This window comes from Cupressus sempervirens, chromosome 7 (genome assembly GCF_028749045.1).
Source record: "Cupressus sempervirens isolate cs-2001-9-10 chromosome 7, ASM2874904v1, whole genome shotgun sequence".
Classification (NCBI taxonomy): domain Eukaryota; kingdom Viridiplantae; phylum Streptophyta; class Pinopsida; order Cupressales; family Cupressaceae; genus Cupressus; species Cupressus sempervirens.
The window spans coordinates 47,479,338-47,500,667 of NC_143124.1; the positions used below are offsets into that span (position 1 = coordinate 47,479,338).

General features: G+C 34.2%; 1 protein-coding gene across 1 annotated transcript; it reads left to right on the top strand.

The window, feature by feature from the left end:
- The first annotated feature begins 6,888 nt into the window (after nucleotides 1-6,888).
- On the top strand, nucleotides 6,889-7,401 carry LOC149545404 (S-adenosylmethionine decarboxylase proenzyme-like). The gene has a single exon (XM_089794003.1). It carries the CDS (start codon nucleotides 6,889-6,891, stop codon nucleotides 7,399-7,401), a length of 513 nt encoding a protein of 170 aa, XP_089650129.1.
- Nucleotides 7,402-21,330: the final 13,929 nt, after the last annotated feature.

A 21,330-nucleotide genomic window follows, 5' to 3' on the forward strand; every position in this document is an offset into this window, starting at 1 on the left:
GCCTTTACGTCCAGGGACCATTTGATGTGAACCCTCCTATTTGTACCTACGGCTTTGGTTTATGCCCAATGCAAAATTTGGTCGAGCTTAGCCTCTTTTTTTTTTGGAGGCATGAAGTTTTTTTGAAGTGAATGAAGTGCTACCTCAACAACTCTTCATGTTTTTTTCTCTTGCTTATGAAGCATACAACACCTTGTATTGGAGGAGTTTTCCAACCCCTTTGGCAATTCTTTGTTTTGTTTACCTCTGATTTTGGGTGGTACCAATAGAATCATTGGATCCCACACTGCATAGTTGGAGGACACCGCATTGGTTCTTTTTTTAAAAAAATGTAGATATTATTTTTTGGAAGGCATCTATAAAGGGTGTGGGTGCTTTGACAACCCCTTCCCCATCAGGCTCAGGCCCAACATCATCCTTTCTTATTCTTGTACTCATCAGTTGTTAGCTCCTCTTTGGCCATAGTTTTGGACATTGGTGGTTTATAAGACTATTTTGGCAATTTATGGTCTATGCATTTTCATCGGCATTTTTTGGGAAAATTAGAGTCTATTCTCATTCATTGCTCTACATTCAAAGGATCTATGACTACTTTATTTTTAGGCTTCCCTCTACATTTTGCACCAATCTCCATGGCTACTTTATTTTTAGGCTTCCCTCTACATTTTTTACCAATCTCCTTGACTTCTCCATTTAATCTACCATCTTAACCTATTTTTTAGCAGTTATACTCCCAATTTTTTTTGTTTCCTTCATCAGACATCTTGACAATTTCCTATTTTTTAGCCAATATTTTTTGCTAGTTACATAATGCATGAATAAAAAATTGGAAAATGACCTATCAGTAGGAACTACTAGTGAAGCTTGGAACAATATTCATTTCCTTTCGGTGATTTGGTGATTTGAATTTTGATGAGTTCCTTCAACCCCATGTGGAAATTTTCTTTTGTGATCTATTTTCGATGGTTTGAGTACCCTTGTGGAGCATCTCCAACCACATGGATTTCTCAAACCCCTCCAGCTTCATTGTCCACATGGCTTCTTTTAGATTCTTTAAAGGCATTTTTTAAAGCCCCACTATCATTGACCACCTCATGACTCTATCTTCTTTGGTTTGAGTGCCTTTTAATGCATCTATAGAGCTCCTAATTAGCAGATTGTGGACTTGTTTTTCCCTTTGAATATTTTTCAACCAACTATTATTTTTTCATGGCTAGATTTGCCTTTTTTTTTGTTTTTATAAAAAAGTACATACAAAATATTCTTTGGCCACCAATTTTTTATTATGGCACCAACCCTTGGCTTTCCGGCTTGTTTTTGACAGCTGGGATTTTTTTTTCTAGTAGGGGTCATTTCATGACATTTTTTTGCCTCGACCACCATTTTCCAGTCAAATTTGGGCTCGTCACTTTTTCACATCAGCACCATGTTAGCACTACATTAACATATCCTATCACCTCTTTAGGCTATTTTTGGATCTACCCTCACATTTTTTCTCATATCTTGGGCATACAAACTCTGTTTTCTATAAATAAGATATTACAAGAAAGATGGCTTCAAGGTTGTCATAGTGGTATAGTTAGTTTTCAAATTTAATTCTCTTTGATGGCCTTTTCTACTATCAAAGTGGTGCAGGAGCACCTAACCCTTCACTCTCAAGAGAATCCATCATGTCTAACTCTTTATGAGTTCTACTCAAGGGTATTTATACCTAAGAGACATTTGTAATAGGTGGAAATAGTTATCTAATAAATCGAGCCTACTTTTAAGGCCTAGTCACCATTGGTGTTTTATAAACCATGGGATTTTTATTATGGTCATCAAGAACATCTTAGTCCTAGGATAAGATAGGCATGTTCTTGGTCCTATAAAACTATGTACTCGACTAACACTAGGAATCCTTTGTTAACCAACCCAACTCACTCGAAACTATCTTTGAACTCAATTGCCACTAAAATACTTGGCACATATGGGAGAACTATCTTCAATGATTGAATAAGCTCAGCTAATACTAACTGCTTAGCAAGGCTGACAGTTATTTTCTACAATGAACAAAATTTCACCTTATCATTCACAAAAGTCACAACATTTAAAAATTAGTTGGATTAGTTGGGAAAGGTCTTCAAATAGGAATTTTAGGTGTGCGTAAGAGACACACATAGAATATGTAATTTTAAATTTTTGAATCAATAAGAGATCTTGTTCTTCTTGTAAAATATTGCATTTTATAGTGTACAAACTAGTATGGATTGGCACATGTGAGTAAATGATTTATTTGATATCTTGAACATCTTAGTGGAAGAATGCAATTGGTTTGAAGGTTTGAAGCTCTCTATAACTGAAGTTATCATTACTTCCTTCTTGGGTGCATCAAAACCAACCATTTAGTGAATAGTTTTAGGAATAATGCCCTAACTTGCATTCCCATTATGGGAATTTCATGTCACTTTGTAAAATTCAGGTTAGGAAGGTGTAAAATATGGTCCCTAAAGGATGGGAGATGGAAAGCAAGACAATCACTTTTGCTAGCTAGCACTAGGCCAAACATATCTTTATGGTTGGTGTCAAACTTCAGGTATTGATGTGTTGTAGGCACTTGGGAGATGGATAAAACTAATATGATAATGGATATGATATCTAGTATATCCCTACATGTTTCTTGATTGATAGCCTAACTTGGTCAATCACCTATTTAGTACTTCCTTCATAAAACCTAGCAACTAGGCCTAAAAGGAAGTTCTACTATCTGTAGACTTTGGGAAGAAAATAGACTATTCAAACCTACCAGTTTGAGTTTATTGAAATTTAAGGAAAATTTCCACTCCCATATAAACTCATAGGTTCTCATTTCAAGCATGACCCAAATATTTGGAGATTTTTTGCTCTAAGACCTAATTATGCTCTTTTGGGTGCCTAGGCTATGTTTTTGTGTAACTTTGTTTCAAAGGTTTAGACCCCTCTCCTGACTGCATTTTGGGGTGTTTGAAGTAGTTCAAGGTCACACAACAAAAAAATTTCTTGTTTAAGGGAGAGCTCTGCATCAAGTGGTATTAGAGAAAACTAAGATCCCTTCTGGTAAGAAATTTGATAACACCATGGAAGGAGAATATGAAGGAGGGTTATCTTCAAGGATGACTAATGCAGAAACTGTGAAATACTTTAGAGACCATAAGATAAGGTAAGAGGAACAAAGAGATAAAGAGATGTAGTTGATTAGGAATGAGATGGATAAGCTTAAAGAAGATCTTCTTAAAAGAAGTAGTAAAAACTCTAAAGAAGTCAGCCAAGGGAGTGATGAAGAACCCCTTGAGTAAAATGAAAAATAATGTCTTACAAAGTAGAGGCTTCTTATGAGGACTCTGAAATATATGCAGAGGAGAACTATGGCTGGTAAGCTTTACTTGCCCGCATAAAATGGGAAGATGGACCTAGAGGCTACAATGGATTGGGTAGATTCCTTAACAAGTTTCTTTAATTATGAAGACATCCTTGAGAACCAAAGAGTGAAGATCGCCAAGTATAGAATCAAGGGCTTTACACTCATATGGTGGAACTTCACTCAAGATGATAGGGTGAAGAATGAAAAGAATCTAGTAAACACATGGAAGAAGATGGTAGCTAGATACTTGGAGAGACCTATGTCCCTAAGGATTATGAAGTTCAACTTCATAAAAAGAGGATGATTTTGAGGCAAAAAGAGATGGACATCCCTACCTACACTAAGGAATTTCAAAATTTGGGGATGAAATCCAAACTTGTTGAACCTAAAAGTGTGAAACTTGTGATATAAACACAAGGACTAAGGCTTTTCATTCAAGATGAACTAAGTTTGACAATCCTTCCCACTGTAAACTAGTGCTATTAGTTGGCACTTGAATTTGAGGAAAATTTCAAGAGAAGGAATGAAAAAAGTATTAGAAATAAGGGAAAGAATACTAGAGGAAAAGGAAACATGGGTGAAGAGGAACACAAGGCAATAGACCTCAAGGAGATTATAACAAGGAGAATACCCAAAGTGAGAATAGTTCAAGAGGTGGAGATAGAGGAAGAAGAGGAAATAGAAGAGGCAAAAATAGTGGAAGAAACAATGAGAAGATCAAATGCTACAATTGTAACTAGATGGGCTACTATACAAGCAAATGTCCTGAGAAGAAGAACAACCAAGAAGAAAGAAAAAATCACCTTGTTCAAGAAGAAGAAGATGATGATGATGAAAGTGTCAAATATTTTCCATGTGAAGAAGGGGCTACTTTCATGAACAAGAGAATATTGATCCAAGCACCTATACTAGTGGAGCCTCCACAAAGGAAAACTCTCTTCAGGACTAACTACAAAAGCCATGGAAATGTATGTAAGGTAGTTATTGATTCCAGTTGTACCAAAAATATTATTTCAAAAGAAATGGTAGATGAGTTAAATCTAGAAAGGATACCATAGCCTAATCCCTCCCATGTATTTTGGGTTACAAAAGGGAAGCAAACACTAATAAATGAATAGGCTTGGGTAGATTTTCAAATAAAAGATTATAAGGATAGAGTCCTTTGTAATATTGTAGACATGGACATTTTTCACTTTTATTAGGTCATCCATGATAGTATGACCTTAAGGCCAAACATGATGGTGTCACTAACAACTATCAAATTACCAAAGATGGACATAAATACAATATTCTTCCCAACCCTGACCCTCACCAAGAAAAACACAAAGAACAGTTTGTTGTCATGGCAGGTGAACAATAAATGTTGAAAACCATCCAAGACTCTCAAATAGGGTATTCCTTAGTCCTGAAACCTAAGATGAAATCAGTTAGCCAAGAAGTGCCTAAAGAAGTAAAGGTTCCATTGCAGAAGTACAAAGGGATACTTGCAAGAGATGCCCTAGATGATCTCCCACCATTGAGGGACATCTCACACTAGATTGACTTCACACCAAGTACTTCTCTACCCAACAAGGTTACATATAGACTTACCCCTGATTAGAATGCATAGGTATCTAGATAGATCGATGATTTACTAGCAAAAGGACTCATTTAAAAGAGTCTCATCCCTTGCATAGCCCCTAGTGTTTTGGCCCCTTAAAAGGATGGAAAATGGAGACTTTTCATTGAATCCAAGGAAATCAACAAGATAACCATAAGGTATAGGTTCCCTATACCTAGGATTGAATATCTTCTAGACCAACTTGGAGGAGCTTTCTATTTTTCTAAAATAGACCTTAAATCAGGCTATCATCAGATAAGGATTAGGCATGGAGATGAGTGGAAAACAACATTTACAACCACTAAAGGGTTATATGAATGGTTTGTAATGCTATTTGGTCTAAGAAATTGTTAGAAGTTGTAATCTTTCCTTGGTGTATTTATAAACCAAGGTTAGAACTCTTTTCTTTATTGTTGTAATATATTAGGATATAAGCCAAGGTATCCTAATATATTTCTTTTTTGTCCTTTTTCCACTACATCTTATTTTGTCATCTAGTGGAATATGTGAGGACAAATATATATTGTAATTTCTAATTTTAGATTATTCCTCCTTAAGAGGAATCTCACACTTGGCCTCACACACTTATGAATGGTGGCATTCATAGACATGGGAGTTACATTCTAACTCCTCTCTCTCATCTCTATTTAGGAGATGACCCTCTTCTCTCATTTAACAATGAGGTTTCTTCCTCCTCTCAAATATTGTATGAGCATTGCTCTCTATCTCTCTCTCTCTTCCTTCTTAGGCTTTTCATGCCTCATTCATAATGTCACAAGGGGTTTTCTTTGCTTTCCTCTTTCCAAATATCTTGTCTCATGGTGTTGGAGCTTGAAGCTTTCTCTCTCCTATTTTATGGTAATATCTTTTCATGCATTTACTCACTTAGATTCTTTCCTGGTATTGCTTATTTATAGATTTTTTTTTCCATTTCTAACATGGTATCAGAGCAGTTTAATCTTTGTTTTGAGTGTTTGCATGAAGGTACGATTTGAAGGAGACTCTTGAGAGAGATTTCACTAATTTCTTTTTTAATCTTCTTAAGATGGAAGAAATTGAATTTTTTTTGGATTTGGCTGGTTTACCGCCAAACCCATTTAACTTTTGTTTGCTCTAATTTGTGCAGGTTACTTCTTATTTTTTTATCTAACCCCCTTTGGCAGGCTTTCCGCCAAAAGGTTTTCCTATCTAGATATCAATTTTTTTTTACTCTTGTTTTGTCTAAACTACTTTGTTTATGGTTATAACATTTACTTACGAGGGCAAAAATTCGCGCTCAAAGTGAGAGAAAGCATTCATAGTTTGTCTTCTAAAACTTTTTGCTTAAGAAATGACTCTTTGACTATAAATCGTGCTTTTAGGTAAGGAATTTTTTTACTAAATGTAGGAGAGAGTTTGAAAAAAGTATATTAGATATATGGTGCAATCAAAATACTTTTATTCTTGTTAAACCCAAAAAATTTACAGGATTTTGTCTTTTTCCCATGAACTACTCAACTGGATGTTGGTTTTATCTGTTTGGCGGAGGCACTAAGCTCGCTTGTGCATTATTCATTTTTGTTGCTTATTTTGTTCTGTGATGTTGGAAATTTATTTTTCTATTCTATTCTTTGCGGCCCTATATTGTTATGCTTTTGATTTGTCCTAAGAATTGTGAGTGTCGATGGCTGATCGTTTGCCCTTTGTCGCATCCTTAAGCTTTCGTGATATGTGTTTTTCTGGTGAAATCATGAAGTCTTCCTATTTATTTGTTTGTTTCAGTTGATTCATTAGCCATATCCAAGATAATTGAATTGAACATAACAAGGATACCCAATGCTTTGAAAGTTTTCTGTTACAACTGTGTCATCAAATCCTATCTTCCCTACAAAGGCAATAGTAAGAATAGCAGTTTTTAATATAATTCACAATGGTTGCGTCTTGTGGAGATTGTGTTCCTCCTACAATGTCCGCAATTGGATTTGAAGGATTCGAAAAAAGACTTGAGATCCACTTTTCTCAAACTCTATTCCTTGCTGATCCCGGGGGCAGGGGTCTGAGAGCCCTCACTCGTCCTCAACTAGATGAAATTCTGAAGCTGGCTGAATGCACCATTGTATCTGAGCTATCAAATGAATATCTTGATTCATATGTTCTCTTAGAATCAAGCATGTTTATCTACCCATTCAAGATAGTTTTGAAGACTTGTGGAACCACAAAGCTGCTACTTTCAATCCCTAAAATCTTGTGTGCTGCAAGCGGTTTGTCTCTCTCTGTAAAGGCTATGAAGTATACTAGAGGGACTTTTATCTTTACTGGAGCACAATCTTTTCCTCATCGTAGCTTTGCTGAGGAAATAGCATATCTGGAGAAGTATTTTGGAATGCTTGGTTTTGGTGGAAAAGCATATGTTATGGGAGATTCAGAAAAGAATTATAACTAACATGGTATCTGTTCTTATGTTATTTTCCTTTTTTTAGCTCTTGCTAAAGCCCACATGACAGATTTTGAAAAGGATAAAGGTAAAACTGATGGTGAAATTCCAGCTAAAACATCCACCCATAAAAGTGGAATACAAATCCATTCTTCACAACCACGTGTCGTTAACCTTCCTACCATATTGAAATCTGCCCAGCAATCAACATCAGCATCTTCTACTCCATTAAATGGTTGTGGCTCGTCATCATCTCCATCAATCTCACAAGAGGTTTTCACAAAAAAAATATTTTGATTATAGTTCCTTGCCCACAAGGAGACCAGAGCTGCTGCATCAGCAACAATAATTGTCTGAATGAGATCAAATGCGGGCTGACGAAGAGATGAGTAAAGTGATGAGTCAGTCACAGAATGGATTACAGATGGGCCCCTGATAAATTTTCTCTTGAATCGAATGTTTCCCTTCTTTCAAGCATTTTAACAAGAATTTTGTGAGTTCAGAGTGTCATATTCATAACCTGACTGGACTAAGTTCTTCCCTTGCACCTGCGGTAAATGATCCTTGCACTCCAACTCTCTGCAATCACTTGGCCATTTTCTTGAAGCCAAAGCATTATCAAATGAATGTCGAGACAGTGATCTTGCTTGCAAATTTGAAGACTTAGTTTCTTGTGTCAGCTTCCAACTATCATATTTTTTAGTATCCATATATCGTGGAAATTTTTTATGTTTGACAGCTGAGCTATGCATGTCAGTGAATCCATATCCCTTTATTTTTCCCGAGATTGCCATTGCCATTACATTACCTATTTTTCCTTGTCGTTGAGAACTTATGGCAGGTGTTTTTTTTTAGCTAGCTATGATTTTATTTGGTTTCGTCAGTCTATTCCTGAAATCTATTATTTTTAGTAACGTTTTCCTGTCTTTTCATGCAAGATTCTTTTTCTTTTTTTAGCCCTTGACAGAAGCATCATTTATTTTTATTATTGCCTTTTGCCAACCTATTTTTGGCATGTAATCATTCATTGTCAGACAAGTGCAATATTCTATCATTACAAGCTTTTATTCAAAAAAATTTTTAGAAAAGTTTCTTAACTCTTTTTAGTATATTCTTATCTGCCAGATCTGACCTCTATCATTTATTACTAAGTTTTTTTTAGTTATAGCTTTCTTAATGTTTTATTTCAAAAAAAAAAATTGAATCTCTTCCAATCTTGAAGGCATAGTATGAGGAAAATGGGGAGATCTTTTTGCCCCATGACTTTATGTTCTTATTACTTTGAGGTTATATTTTTGAACCAAGGTAAATATTGTGACTTTTTATAAATTGTGACTTTCCAAAATATTAAGTATGGAAAGGTGATTATTTTCTTCAACCAATCTCTTTTCGTATATTTATTCAAGTATATATGGGTGCACACATATATACCAAGATAAATATACAAGCTATTATAATTTTCATAACCATGTTTACCCTCAATGGATTTTTATACCTGATATCTATATTTAGTTGATCTTCCTTAAATCATTTTACTTAATTGGATTATGAGTAATCTTACACTATTGCCTTCATTATTTAATGATTTGATTTTATTGATCTATCTGCACATGGTTGCAGTTTTATGCTTTTATAGCATCGTTCCATGCCCATGTTGGCACTTTATGGTTTTTGATATACATGATTTAAATGATATTTTTTGAGTTGCATAGGGAGCCAATTTTTTCAAGGTTAACTATGTAGGTCCCCTCAGTATAACTGATACATAGTTTCCTTATCTGGCCCATGGAGTATCCCTCCATCCTATATTGGTATGCACTCATTTTATATGGAGTTTCCCTCCATTTGATCCTATCTGTTCCATTTTGATAGGATAATATTTTTATGGAGTTTCCCTCCATGTTATTCCATTTTCTGTTCCTCATGAAGAGGATGTTATTATTGGACTTTTCCCTCCAAATTTGGGTGATTTGATCCAATTTGAAGGCAATATGTTGTTATATCCTAATAATCTATTCTTTTGATTATCCTAACAAAAATCATGATAATTCTACTTTGATCAGCATGTCTCTCCTTTTTACTTTATTTTCATATATTAATGTGATAATGATCTGCATACATTATTGCTTAGATCATGAGTCATGCATATTATGGAGGGACGCCCCCATTAGCTTGCAGTGGGATGATTCATTAAGTGGACTGTCTATATCCACGTGATTGATGCAAGATTGATGCAAGTATCATTAGTTGGCCTTGTCTGTGGTCATTTATGCATTAGTATAATATACTTTTCATGAGAGCATTGATCAATCTTTTTACTCAATTTGTCCTTGTTGACAATCTTTTGAGCATATACTTTATCTTGATATCAGGTTATCTCCATTGTTTTGTGGTAACATGTTTTACTCATTGTTTCTCTATGAGAGTTTTATTATCCTTATTCAAAAGGATTTCGAATTTGCATATATGATGGCATTCTACTTGTGGATATTTGTCTTGTTGTTCTTTTTTCAGGTGATCCATCAAGGAACCTTCTTGGAGGTGTCTATGCTTCCACATGATCACATTCAAAGGACTCATGTACTTCTCTTGGATCTAGAAATGTTCCATATGGCTTGAAGACAATCAAATTATTTCATATTGAAGATTAAGTTGCAGATTTTTGTAAATTATGGGTTTAATACCCTTTGATGTAATTACCCCAAGTAAAGATTAAAGGGGGGTGTTAGAAGTTGTAATCTTTCCTTGGTGTATTTATAAACCAAGGTTAGAACTCTTTTCTTTATTGTTGTAATATATTAGGATATAAGCCAAGGTATCCTAATATATTTCTTTTTTGTCCTTTTTCCACTACATCTTATTTTGTCATCTAGTGGAATATGTGAGGACAAATATATATTGTAATTTCTAATTTTAGATTATTCCTCCTTAAGAGGAATCTCACACTTGGCCTCACACACTTATGAATGGTGGCATTCATAGACATGGGAGTTACATTCTAACTCCTCTCTCTCATCTCTATTTAAGAGATGACCCTCTTCTCTCATTTAACATTGAGGTTTCTTCCTCTTCTCAAATATTGTATGAGCATTGCTCTCTATCTCTCTCTCTCTTCCTTCTTAGGCTTTTCATGCCGCATTTATAATGTCACAAGGGGTTTTCTTTGCTTTCCCCTTTCCAAATATCTTGTCTCATGGTGCTGGAGCTTGAAGCTTTCTCTCTCCTATTTTATGGTAATATCTTTTCATGCATTTACTCACTTAGATTCTTTCCTGGTATTGCTTATTTATAGATTTCTTTTTCCATTTCTAACACCTTCACGTGGTTAATGAATGAAGTGCTCCAAGACTTCATAGGTAATCTTGTGGTTGTCTATCTTGATGACATATTGATCTTCAACAGATCCAAAGAAGAACACATGAAACATTTGGAGCTAGTCATTCAGAAGATACATAAAATTAAGTTAGAAATCAACCTTGAAAAGTGTGCATTCATGCAAAAAAAATTGACATCATTGGGCTTTGTCATCTCAAATTGTACCTTGAAAATGGATCCTAGAAAGTTTGAGGCTATTCTTAATTGGCCAACACCTAAAAAAATAGGGGAAGTGAGAAGTTTCCATGGATTTTCAACATTCTATAGGAAATTTGTCGCAAACTTTAGTCACATATGTGCACCTCTTTTGGATACAATCAAGGGAGGTAAGAAGAAAATGTTTCAATGGACTACTCAAGTAGATGAATCATTTGAATACTTGAAAGGTAGTGTAGCACAATATCTAATCTTGGCACTACCTACCTTCAACAAACTATTCATAGTAAAAACCAATGCAAGTAGCCTTGCCATAGGACTAGTTCTCACTCAGAAGGGAAGACCAATAGCTTTCTTCTATAAAAAAAATAAATCATGCCAAGAAGAAGTATAGTAAATATGACCTAGAACTATATGCTATGGTTCAAGCTCTAAATAAATTGAGGCAATATTGGTTTCCTAAGTAATTCATTTTCTATACAGACAATCATGCACTAAGCTTCCTAAATAACCAAGACAAGTTGAGTTGTAGACACATGAAGTGGGTTCTAGAAAATCCAAGCCTTCACATTTTTTTCAGGCACAAGAAAGTGTAGTAGATCCACTTAGTAGGATTAACACCTTGGTCGAAGAATTCCAAGTGCAAACAATGAGGATTGATGTGCTTAAGAAGTTATACAAGGATGATTTAGACTTTAGGGAAATTCATAAGTTTTTCCCTACATTATCTGATGCATATAACATAATATATTCTAAATATTTGTTGTAGAATGCTCTATTATTCAAAGGAGGACAAATTTTCATTCCTATATGCTTGATGAGGGAAAACCTAATTAAAGAGAAGCATTGTAGCACATTAGGAAGTAATTTTGGGATTGACAAAACTCTAGAGCTCCTAAGGAGAAACTATCATTGGCCCGAGTTACTGATTGATGTCAAAAATTTATTGAGACTTGCACAATATGCTAAAGAGAAAAGAGAGTAAGGAAAAATTAGGGTCTCTATCAGCCCTTACCTATTCCAACCAAGCCATCGAATAGTGTGAGCATGGATTTTGTCTTAGGTCTACCAAGGACAAGAAAAGGTTTCGATAGAATTTTTGTTATTATAGACATATTCATTAAAATGACTCATTTTGTTCATTTAAGAGCTCTACTAATTCTTCACACATTGATAACTTGTTTTTCAAGGAAGTAGTTAGGATTTATGGAGTACCAACATCCATTATCTTAGATAGAGATGTGAAATTCCAAGGTCATTTTTAGAGGACCTTATGGAAAAAGTTGGGAACAAATATTTCCTTTAGTTCTACCTACCATCCACAAACATATGGGGAAACTGAAGTGGTCAATAGATAATTAGGCAACATTTTAAGGTGTCTAACAAAGAAACATGAGCAGACATGGGATGTGATCCTCCCTCGAGAAGAATTTTCCTTCAATGACTCGGTCAACAAGTCAACAGGGAAGACACCATTCCAAGTAAACTATGGATTCTATCCTAGAGGAGTCATGGAACTAAGAGACTTACCAAGTGATTTCAAAACTAGTGCACAAGGTGAGGAATTCTTAGCATGGATCAAACAAATTCATGATTAGGTCAAAGATGCTCTGAATCAAAACACTATAAAATACAAACAATAGGCAGACAAGAAAAGGAGACATGTTTCATTCAAAGAAGCAAATCAAGTATGGGCTTATCTAAAAAGAGAAATACTACCAAGGTGACATACAATATTGAAGATGCAAAAGACTGGACCTTGTCAGATATTGCACAAATTTGGAGAGAATGCTTATGAAATTTCATTTCCTAATAACATATCAATTTCTCCTATCTTTAATGTTTCCAATCTCACCCTTTCCAAAGATGATGAAGTTAGTAATGATATAATGTAGGATGTTGATGAACATATAGAATGGATTAAGGATCTACCACCTAGCCAACCACTTCAGTTGGAAAAGACTTTAGATTCTAAGGTGATAAAAAAGACAAGGAAGAAGACCTATACTGACTATTTGGTTAAGTGGAAGGGTCTTTCAAATATAGATGCTACATGGATGAGTGAGGGGTGTATTTCCAATTTCCAAACATGGCAGCTATGTTCAACAACTATCTCCAAGTGGAACTTGAGTTTTTCAAGCAAGGGAGTATGGTGTAGGAGCACCTATCCCTTCACTGTCTAGAGCATCCATCATTTCTAACTCTTTATGAGTTCTACTTAAGGGCATTTGTGCCTAAGAAACATTTTTAATAGGTAGAAATAGTTATCTCATAAATCATTCCTACTTGTATGGCCTAGCCACCATTGGTTTTTTATAAACCATGGGTTTTTTACTATGATCATTAGGCACATCTTAGTCCTATGATAAGATAGGTGCATCCTTAGGCTTGTAAAACTATGTACTCAACTAAAGCTAGGAATCCTTTTTTAACTAACCCAACTTGGTTGGCACTATCTCTGAACTTGGTTAACACTAAAATTCTTGGCACACACAAAGGACTATCTTTAATGACCAAGTAGGCTCAGCTAATACTAATGGCTTGGAAAGGCTAGTAGTTTTTCATTATAATTAACAAAATTTCACCTAATCACTCCCAATAGACACAACCTTGGAAATTTTTTTAGATTAGTCAGGAAAGGTCTTCAAATATCCCTTTCAGGTGGGTGAAAGAGACACACAAAATATGTAATTTTTTATTTTTGAATCAATAAAAGATCACATTCTTCTTGTAAAACATTGCATTTTTAGAGTGTATAGACTGGTATGGATTGGTACATGTGAATAAACAATTGATTTACAATCTTGAATATCTTAGTGGAAGAATGCAATTGGTTTGAGGGTTTTAAGTTCTCTGTAACTAATGTTATCATAACTTCCTTCTCATTTCACCAAACCTCCCATTTGGTGACTACTTTTAGGAATGATGTCCTAACTTGCATTCCTACTATGGAAATTTCATGCCACTTGGTAAAATGAAAGTTAGAAGGATGATGAATATGGACCCTAAAGGATGGGAGATGGAAAGCAAGGCAATCATTTTTCTAGCAAGCCCTAGGCCAAACAGCTCTATGAATTTGGTGTTGGACAACATGTATTGAAGTGTTGCAAGCACTTGGGGGATGGATGAAACCAATCTGAGGGTGGATAATGATATCTATTAGATCCCTACATATTTCCTAGTTGATAGCCTAAATTTTTCAATCACCTATTCAGTACTTGCTTTAGAAAACCTAGAAATTAGGCCTAAAAGGAAGGTTCGCTATTTATAGATTTTGGAAACAAAATAGACTATTAAAACCCACCAGTTTAAGTTTATTGAAACTTAAGTAACCTTTCTACTCCTCTATAAACTCATAGGTTCTCATTCCAAGCATAAACCAAATATTTAGAGATTTTGTGCTTTAAGACCTAGTTGTGATCTTTTGGGTACCAAGGGTATGTTTTTGTGTAACTTTGTTTCAAAGGTGTAGAGCCTTTTCTTGACTCCATTTTGGGGTGTTTGAAGTAGTTCAAGGCCACACCATAAAAAAATTTCTTGTTTAAGGGAGAGCTCTACATCAAAAAAGTAGGGGTACAGTTTTGCACTTTGGGAGCAATATCTTGAGCATCTAATTTCAATTTGGGAACTCTTTACATATTTGTAAATATATTTAAGATCTATTTCTAGTCATGGTGGTTGTTTTTCCACATTCTATTCCATGCACATTTTATTTAGTCTTTTGCATTTTTTTACTATGGTGGATATCTTGGTTGTTTTACATTTGGGGATCAATTTTGTTGCTTTAGATGATTCATCGTGACTTGTACTATCTATTGTATTAGTCTTATGTCTCTTCTGGTCTATTTAGACATCATTTGTATGCATTCTTACAAACACACTGAGCTAAATTGTCATACGACATTTGTATTTTCATTTCAATTATTTTACCTTGTTTTGCCTTCTGATTCAAGCAGTTTTATCTAAGGACACTTGTGCAAATTATTGTATTCTTGGGGTTCACCATATCTTGTGCCTTATTATACATGCACTACTTTGATTGAAGCTCCATGAGGGGTTGATGTTTTGTCTTTTTTTCCCATCTTCCTTTTTCTAGTGACTTTCCCTTTTGTGACATAAGTCTCATGATGTGTCTGAGATTGATCACCTTAGTACACACATATGTATTCTTTATGCATCTTGATCATGGTTACTTGACATGCAATTCTTTTGGCCTGCTTTCCTAGTTTCTTATAACCTCACCATTTTCTACATCAGGGGGGGTTCTTCTATTGTTTCTCATGCTTCCTTAGTTTGATGGAGTGAGCTATGTATTTAGTATGTGTTCCTATGTATTAGGTGGATGCAGTAGTTAAGTACCTATAAATTTTAGTGATATGAATCATCGACCATATAGACACTCTTCTTTTCATTCCTACTTTGGTTGCAATCTTTAATGTTCAATTGATCATCTCTTTAGGCTTTGGTGCTTCATCCCATCTATATCTTTGAGTTTGGTTGTTTGCCTTTTTGTGCCTCCTAATTCAATGCAGATTAAAATCTTCTCTACCTAGTTAGGTTATATTTTAGTAGAGATTCATCATATCAACAGTTAATTTTGAAAGAGATTTGGAGCTTCTACATGCTTCAATGACATTCTTCATGATCATCTTTTGTTCCTATATTTTGGGATATTCCCTAGTTTTGAGGCTTCTTCAATCCTTCACTAGTTTCTTTCAGCATGTTTTCCATCTCTTTTTAGAGTAGGCACCTTTCTATCTAATTTTCTCTATTTCTCCTCTTTTAAGAGATTTGGTTGTGCTTTGATACATCATCAGGCTTTGTTTCTAGGACCAAAATCTACTTTTTGTAGTAGTTTCTAGGTTTTTAGCTAGTCCCTAAGTTTATCTTAAGAGGAGGTGTTAGAGTAATTAGATATTTTCTAATTAACTATAGTCTACTTTAGCTAAACTATAGGCATATAATAATTAATTCTTTTATTAATTATTATCATGCAACCTAGGTTAAACCTTTTTAAGGTTTTGATCTCCTTTATAAGGACAATCTCTCTTTGTAATTATTAACTAATTCACTTTTGATAATAGAAATTTCTCTTTCTCCTCATTAAGAATGTCTCATCTATGGAATTGGAAATTTTAGCCTCCGTAGCTTTTTGCTTCTCTTTTTTGTGATAAGTGTTTGCATGCAGGTGATTCTTGGAAGCTATGGGGTTGATCTTTCTTCAACTTCAACATAAGCTTGATAAAGAAATGCAACTAGAGTAATAACCATGAAAAAAATGATAGACCATAATTACGTAGAGAATGCCATATGTGAAAATAAGAGCTAACCAGTCAAGAAAAATAGATCTAACTCAAAAAAGAGAAGACATCAAGTCCATGAAAAGACGGTAAAAACCTAATGCAAATAAGGGAGATCTAAATCCAAAAATCAAAAAGAAGGGAGAAATGAGGGAGATAAACACATAAAATAAAATAATCTAACTCCTAAATGAAGGTGGGGACTTGTCGAGTTCACCAAGATGTTTAGGGGAAAAAGGGAGACACTTCAATAAGATGTAGATCTCCAATTTTTGGTATGGTAAGCCATTCAAATATGTATGTGAGGGAAAGAAGGAATCTCATAACATGATTTCTCTTTATAACCCAAATTACATTAGCTACCTAGACCCAAAGGACAAAGGTTGTCCTTTCCAAATTTGAATTATAAAAACGAATACAATACAATGTAATACACTCTTTGGACCTTGTAGAATAGTGTGTATACAAAATTGAACCATTTTTCTTAAATAATATAGATCTAGATGCTAAGTGTACACACTTAGCCTAATTAAGTTATAGATATAGGTTAAAGATATGAAAGGAAATGAAATATAAAATTCTTAATTTGAAATTTGTAGTACAACAAAAAATCTATTTTTGAGCCTATTTCAAAACATCTAATAGGGGATTCCTGAATGAAATGATGAACTAAACAAGACCCAAAAATCATCTTTCTAGAATAGTAGCATGGTTTAGATCAACTTAGAGGGTCAAATTTCCATGAGGTTTACATGTACCTAGGGCACTATAAAAAAGTCAAACTAACTTTTCTGAAAATCTCTCATTAATTAATTTCTAGATCCATTTGTGAAATCATGCTATCTTGGGCATGTGCAGGATCATGGTCAACCATACTATGCTCTTGAGTGGCAATAAAAAATTACAAAAATTAGTGTTATGTCAACTTGATGTTTAATTTTCTACTTGTTATTTACTTTATATCAAAAAGTCGAGAGAAAAGAATCTCTAGAAAATTGAATCTAGTTTGTATGTTTTTGCGTGAGGGCATGCCTTGGTCAAGCCCTAGATTGAGGAATCAACCTTGAATTTAAATGTAGAGAAATTATTGTATTGATTAAGATAGAATAATATCAAATGAGATATATGATTACCTTCAAGGATATAAATGCATTCGATATGTACAATCAAGTATGTAAATGTAATAGCCTTGAGTCAAAGAAACCATAAAGAATTCAAGAAGCCAAACCCTCATGAATAGAAATATATGTAACATTCCATGGCTGAATTGTAAAAGATCTTAAATGGATTGGACTAATAGATCTTCTCCTCAGAGCCAAACTCTACTAGCACCTTAAAGGAAGAATCTTGATGCGAGGAGATGCTATCATTTTAATGCTTGAAGATGCTTGCTTGAAGAAGGATGCCTTGTTTAATTACTTTATATTGAATGTCTTGTACATGCATGATGTAAAATTGAAGCCCCCGAGCCTCCTTATATGCTAGTTTTCAAAAAGGAAAACATCTGAGACCAACTGGGGAAAAAAATTAATCAATTGGAAAACTTGAGGCCTTTCGAGCCCTAAACCCTGCAATCACTAAGCAAAAGTTCAACTTGGTCCAACTTGACCTAGACTATCTCAACTTGAGATCAACCTTGACTAGACTAGGTTAACCTATTCTTAGAGAAAGGAGAGATCAAGCCTAAAAAATGCCCATATGGATGTGTAAATCAAACTAGAAGATAAGAAGCCTACCAAAACATATGGTCATTAAGGTGGCAAAGAAAAACTTAGAAGACCCTATTAGAAGGTAAAAGAATGTTAGCATGAATGTTGATGATACTACTTTGGGGGAGTATCCTAAGCATTGGAGATTATTGACATGTTACATTCATGACTATGTTTGTCATTGATGTCAACATAGCAATAAGTTTGTGTGGGCTGGTAGTACAATAGACATAGATCGTAGTTATATGGATATAGTTTTGAGTCTCTAGTGATGTGTGTTCATGGTTATGTTTAGTAGATTATCCTGATGAGGAGGTTTGATGCATAGCATGTATGTCAAAGACTTATGGAAGTTATGCTTGATTTACTAAGAGTAGTACAGAGACAGAGTGCTTGGAAAAGAGTTTCAAATATTTTCTTTATATATTTCATCTAAGATATAATAACAAGATGTGTGGTCAGCCAATGACAGAGGACAATCTGATGGTGAAGTCAGCAAGTGCGCAGGTCCTAAAGTCATACTTGTGAATTTTTTTATAGATTGCGAGATAACAGTGGTATTATAATTGTAATTAATTAATTATCTTATTATAATTAATTAAGAAATCCTCAAGGCCAACTCAAGGAATTAATTTAAAGATATGGTATAAAGGAAAGATATGTTCCTTGTTTGTAATGTGTTATGTTTGTTGTATGAAGTACAAAGTACAAAAAGGAGCAGAGTATTTACTAAATGAAAAATTCGAGTAAGCAATCCAAGGGATTATTGGATGTGAGTTTTGTGATTTGGTTACAAGATCAAAACAAGTAGAAGTTCGGTTGATAGGATAGAGAAAGAGGAAGGAAGTACTATTCATTTCTATTATTTTGTAAGGAATAATATTGAGATCATTTGGATAGTGGGTTCATTGGTATTTCCCTTGAAGTTGTTTGGTTAGTGGGTCCAGTTGTCTTCCACAACTCCTAAAAGGGTTGGCACAACTCTTAACAAGGATTCAGTGTCTCCTAACAAGAACTAATATGTAGTGAATTTTGTTATAGACTACTAATAGGGTTCATCCTCTAGCAAGGAATATTTATATTAGTGCATCATCTTGTGGGTACCATCCCCACTAGGGTTTTCCCTTTGATCAAGGGTTTCCCTCGTTAACATATTTGGTGTTATTATGCATTAGTATCTTTTTGTGGTTTCTGTTTATATTTCTAATATGGTTAAAGTTCGATAACATTGATAATTGTGTAGTTACTTGGATAACTGATTCACCACCCCCCCGCTCAATTATATTGGGGGACTATATATTCTGACAATTAGTATCAAAGCTTTAGGTCCTTTAGGGAAAAGCTTAATAGCTTTGGAAGATCATGGAAAGAAGAGATACTCCAAGGTCAGATAAAGGAAATTTTGTCTCATAGAAGATGGAACTTCTTGGTGAGTTATCAAATATGTGTAAAGATTCGAGCATTGAGTTTCTTGATCCATAATCGTTTTGTTGTATAAAAAATAATAATAGTACAAATAAAGATAGATTCATATCCAAAGAAGATAAGAAGATCAAAGAAGGTATTGATTTTCTTATGAAAAGAGAGCTAGAAGGTATGGAAATTTTTGTTTGTTGTACACGTAAAGAGTTTCATCATTTTTTGTTGAGATGTTCTAAGAGAGTAAGAAAAACTAGAAAGAATTTACTATCTAATGAAGATGAAGAATTTAAAGAAAGTATCGAAATATTCTTGAATGATTGTGATGATAAAGATAATGAGTCTGAATTGGTTAAGGAAAAGGAAGTGGTAGAAGTGATAGCTTCATTAATTACTATTGATCAAAGGGATAACCATGAAAATGTGGAAGTTTTCATTGAGACTAACAATGATTTGTAGAATGGGAATCATATTGAAGAATGGAGATCTAAGCCTAGAGCAGAAGAAAGAGTTAAGTTGACAACTCCTAGCGGAAGTATATCAATGAATCATCCTTCTAGAAAGAAGAATAATTAGGTAAATGAAGAAGTGTGTGAATTTTGTTTGTTTTCTCAAGTTGAAAATAAGAGTGTAGATGAAGCATGTAAAGGTGAACATTGGATTCAAGAAATGAAGGAAGAAGTATATCAGATGGATGTTAAATTAGCTTTCCTAAATAGAGAACTTGAAGAAGAGGTATATATTGAGAAGCCTAAAGGTTTTCCTCTAAAAAGAGACAAAGATATGTATGCAGACTAAAGAAATCTCTATACAGTCTAAAGCAAGCACCTAAAACTTGGTATGCAAGGTTGGATAGCTATTTGGAAAAACTTAGATTTGCTAAAGGTATGACAGATAGTAACTTAAATTTCAAATAAATTGAGAATGGTTTGTTGATAATAGTAATATTTTTTGATAACATTATATTTGGAGGAAATGATGGAGCAAGTAATAAGTTTTTTAAAGAGATGAAGAATGAGTTTGAAATGAGCATGATATGACAAATGAAGTTTTTCCTGGGATTGTAGATTGTGGAGATAATGATGGTATTTTCATTTCATAAGCTAAGTACTTGAAGGACTTGTTGAAGAGATTTGGATTGGAAATTTGTTAGCTTGTTGGTACACCAATGATAACTAGTCACAAGTTGTCTAGCAAGGATGAGACACCTAAAGTTGAGCAGAAAAAGTATAGATCTATGATGGGTAGTTTGTAATATCTTACTTGCACCAGACTTGATATGACAATTACAGTTCAGATTGCAGCTAGATTTCAAGTTGATCCTAAAGAGTATTATTATGCAATAGTAAAGAGGATATTTAGATATTTGAAATGAACATCTGATTATGGAATTTAGTATGATAGATTGAGTGATTTCACTCTATGTGCATATATTGATGTAGATTGGGCAAGCAGTGTGGATGACAGAAAGAGCACTAGTGGTGAAGCATTGTTTCTTGGAGGAAGATTGGTTCCTTTGCTGAGCAAGAAATAAGATTTTATTTCACAAAGTACAACTAAGGCAAGGTATGGTGGAGTAGGAAACAATTGTAATCAAGTGATGTAGATGAATTAGATGCTGAAGGATATTAGAATTGAGTTTGTAGAACCAGTTACCATATACTCTGATAACATAAGTATAGTGAGTATGTGTAAGAATCCTATATTACATTTTAAAATTAAGCATATATCTATTAAGTATCATGTCATGAGAGAGAAGGAAATAGAAAAAGAAATTAAATTGGAACATGTGAGCACTAAAGATCAGATTACAGATATCTTTACGAAGCCTTTAACTAAAGATACATTTGAGTACTTGAGAAGTATGCATGGTGTTATGGACCTAAATACTTATGAGTAGATGATGTAGATTTTGCATCAGTCCAATGGTATAGAGCACTATTGTTATATTGGACTAAATGTTGATGCTTCATGTAGAG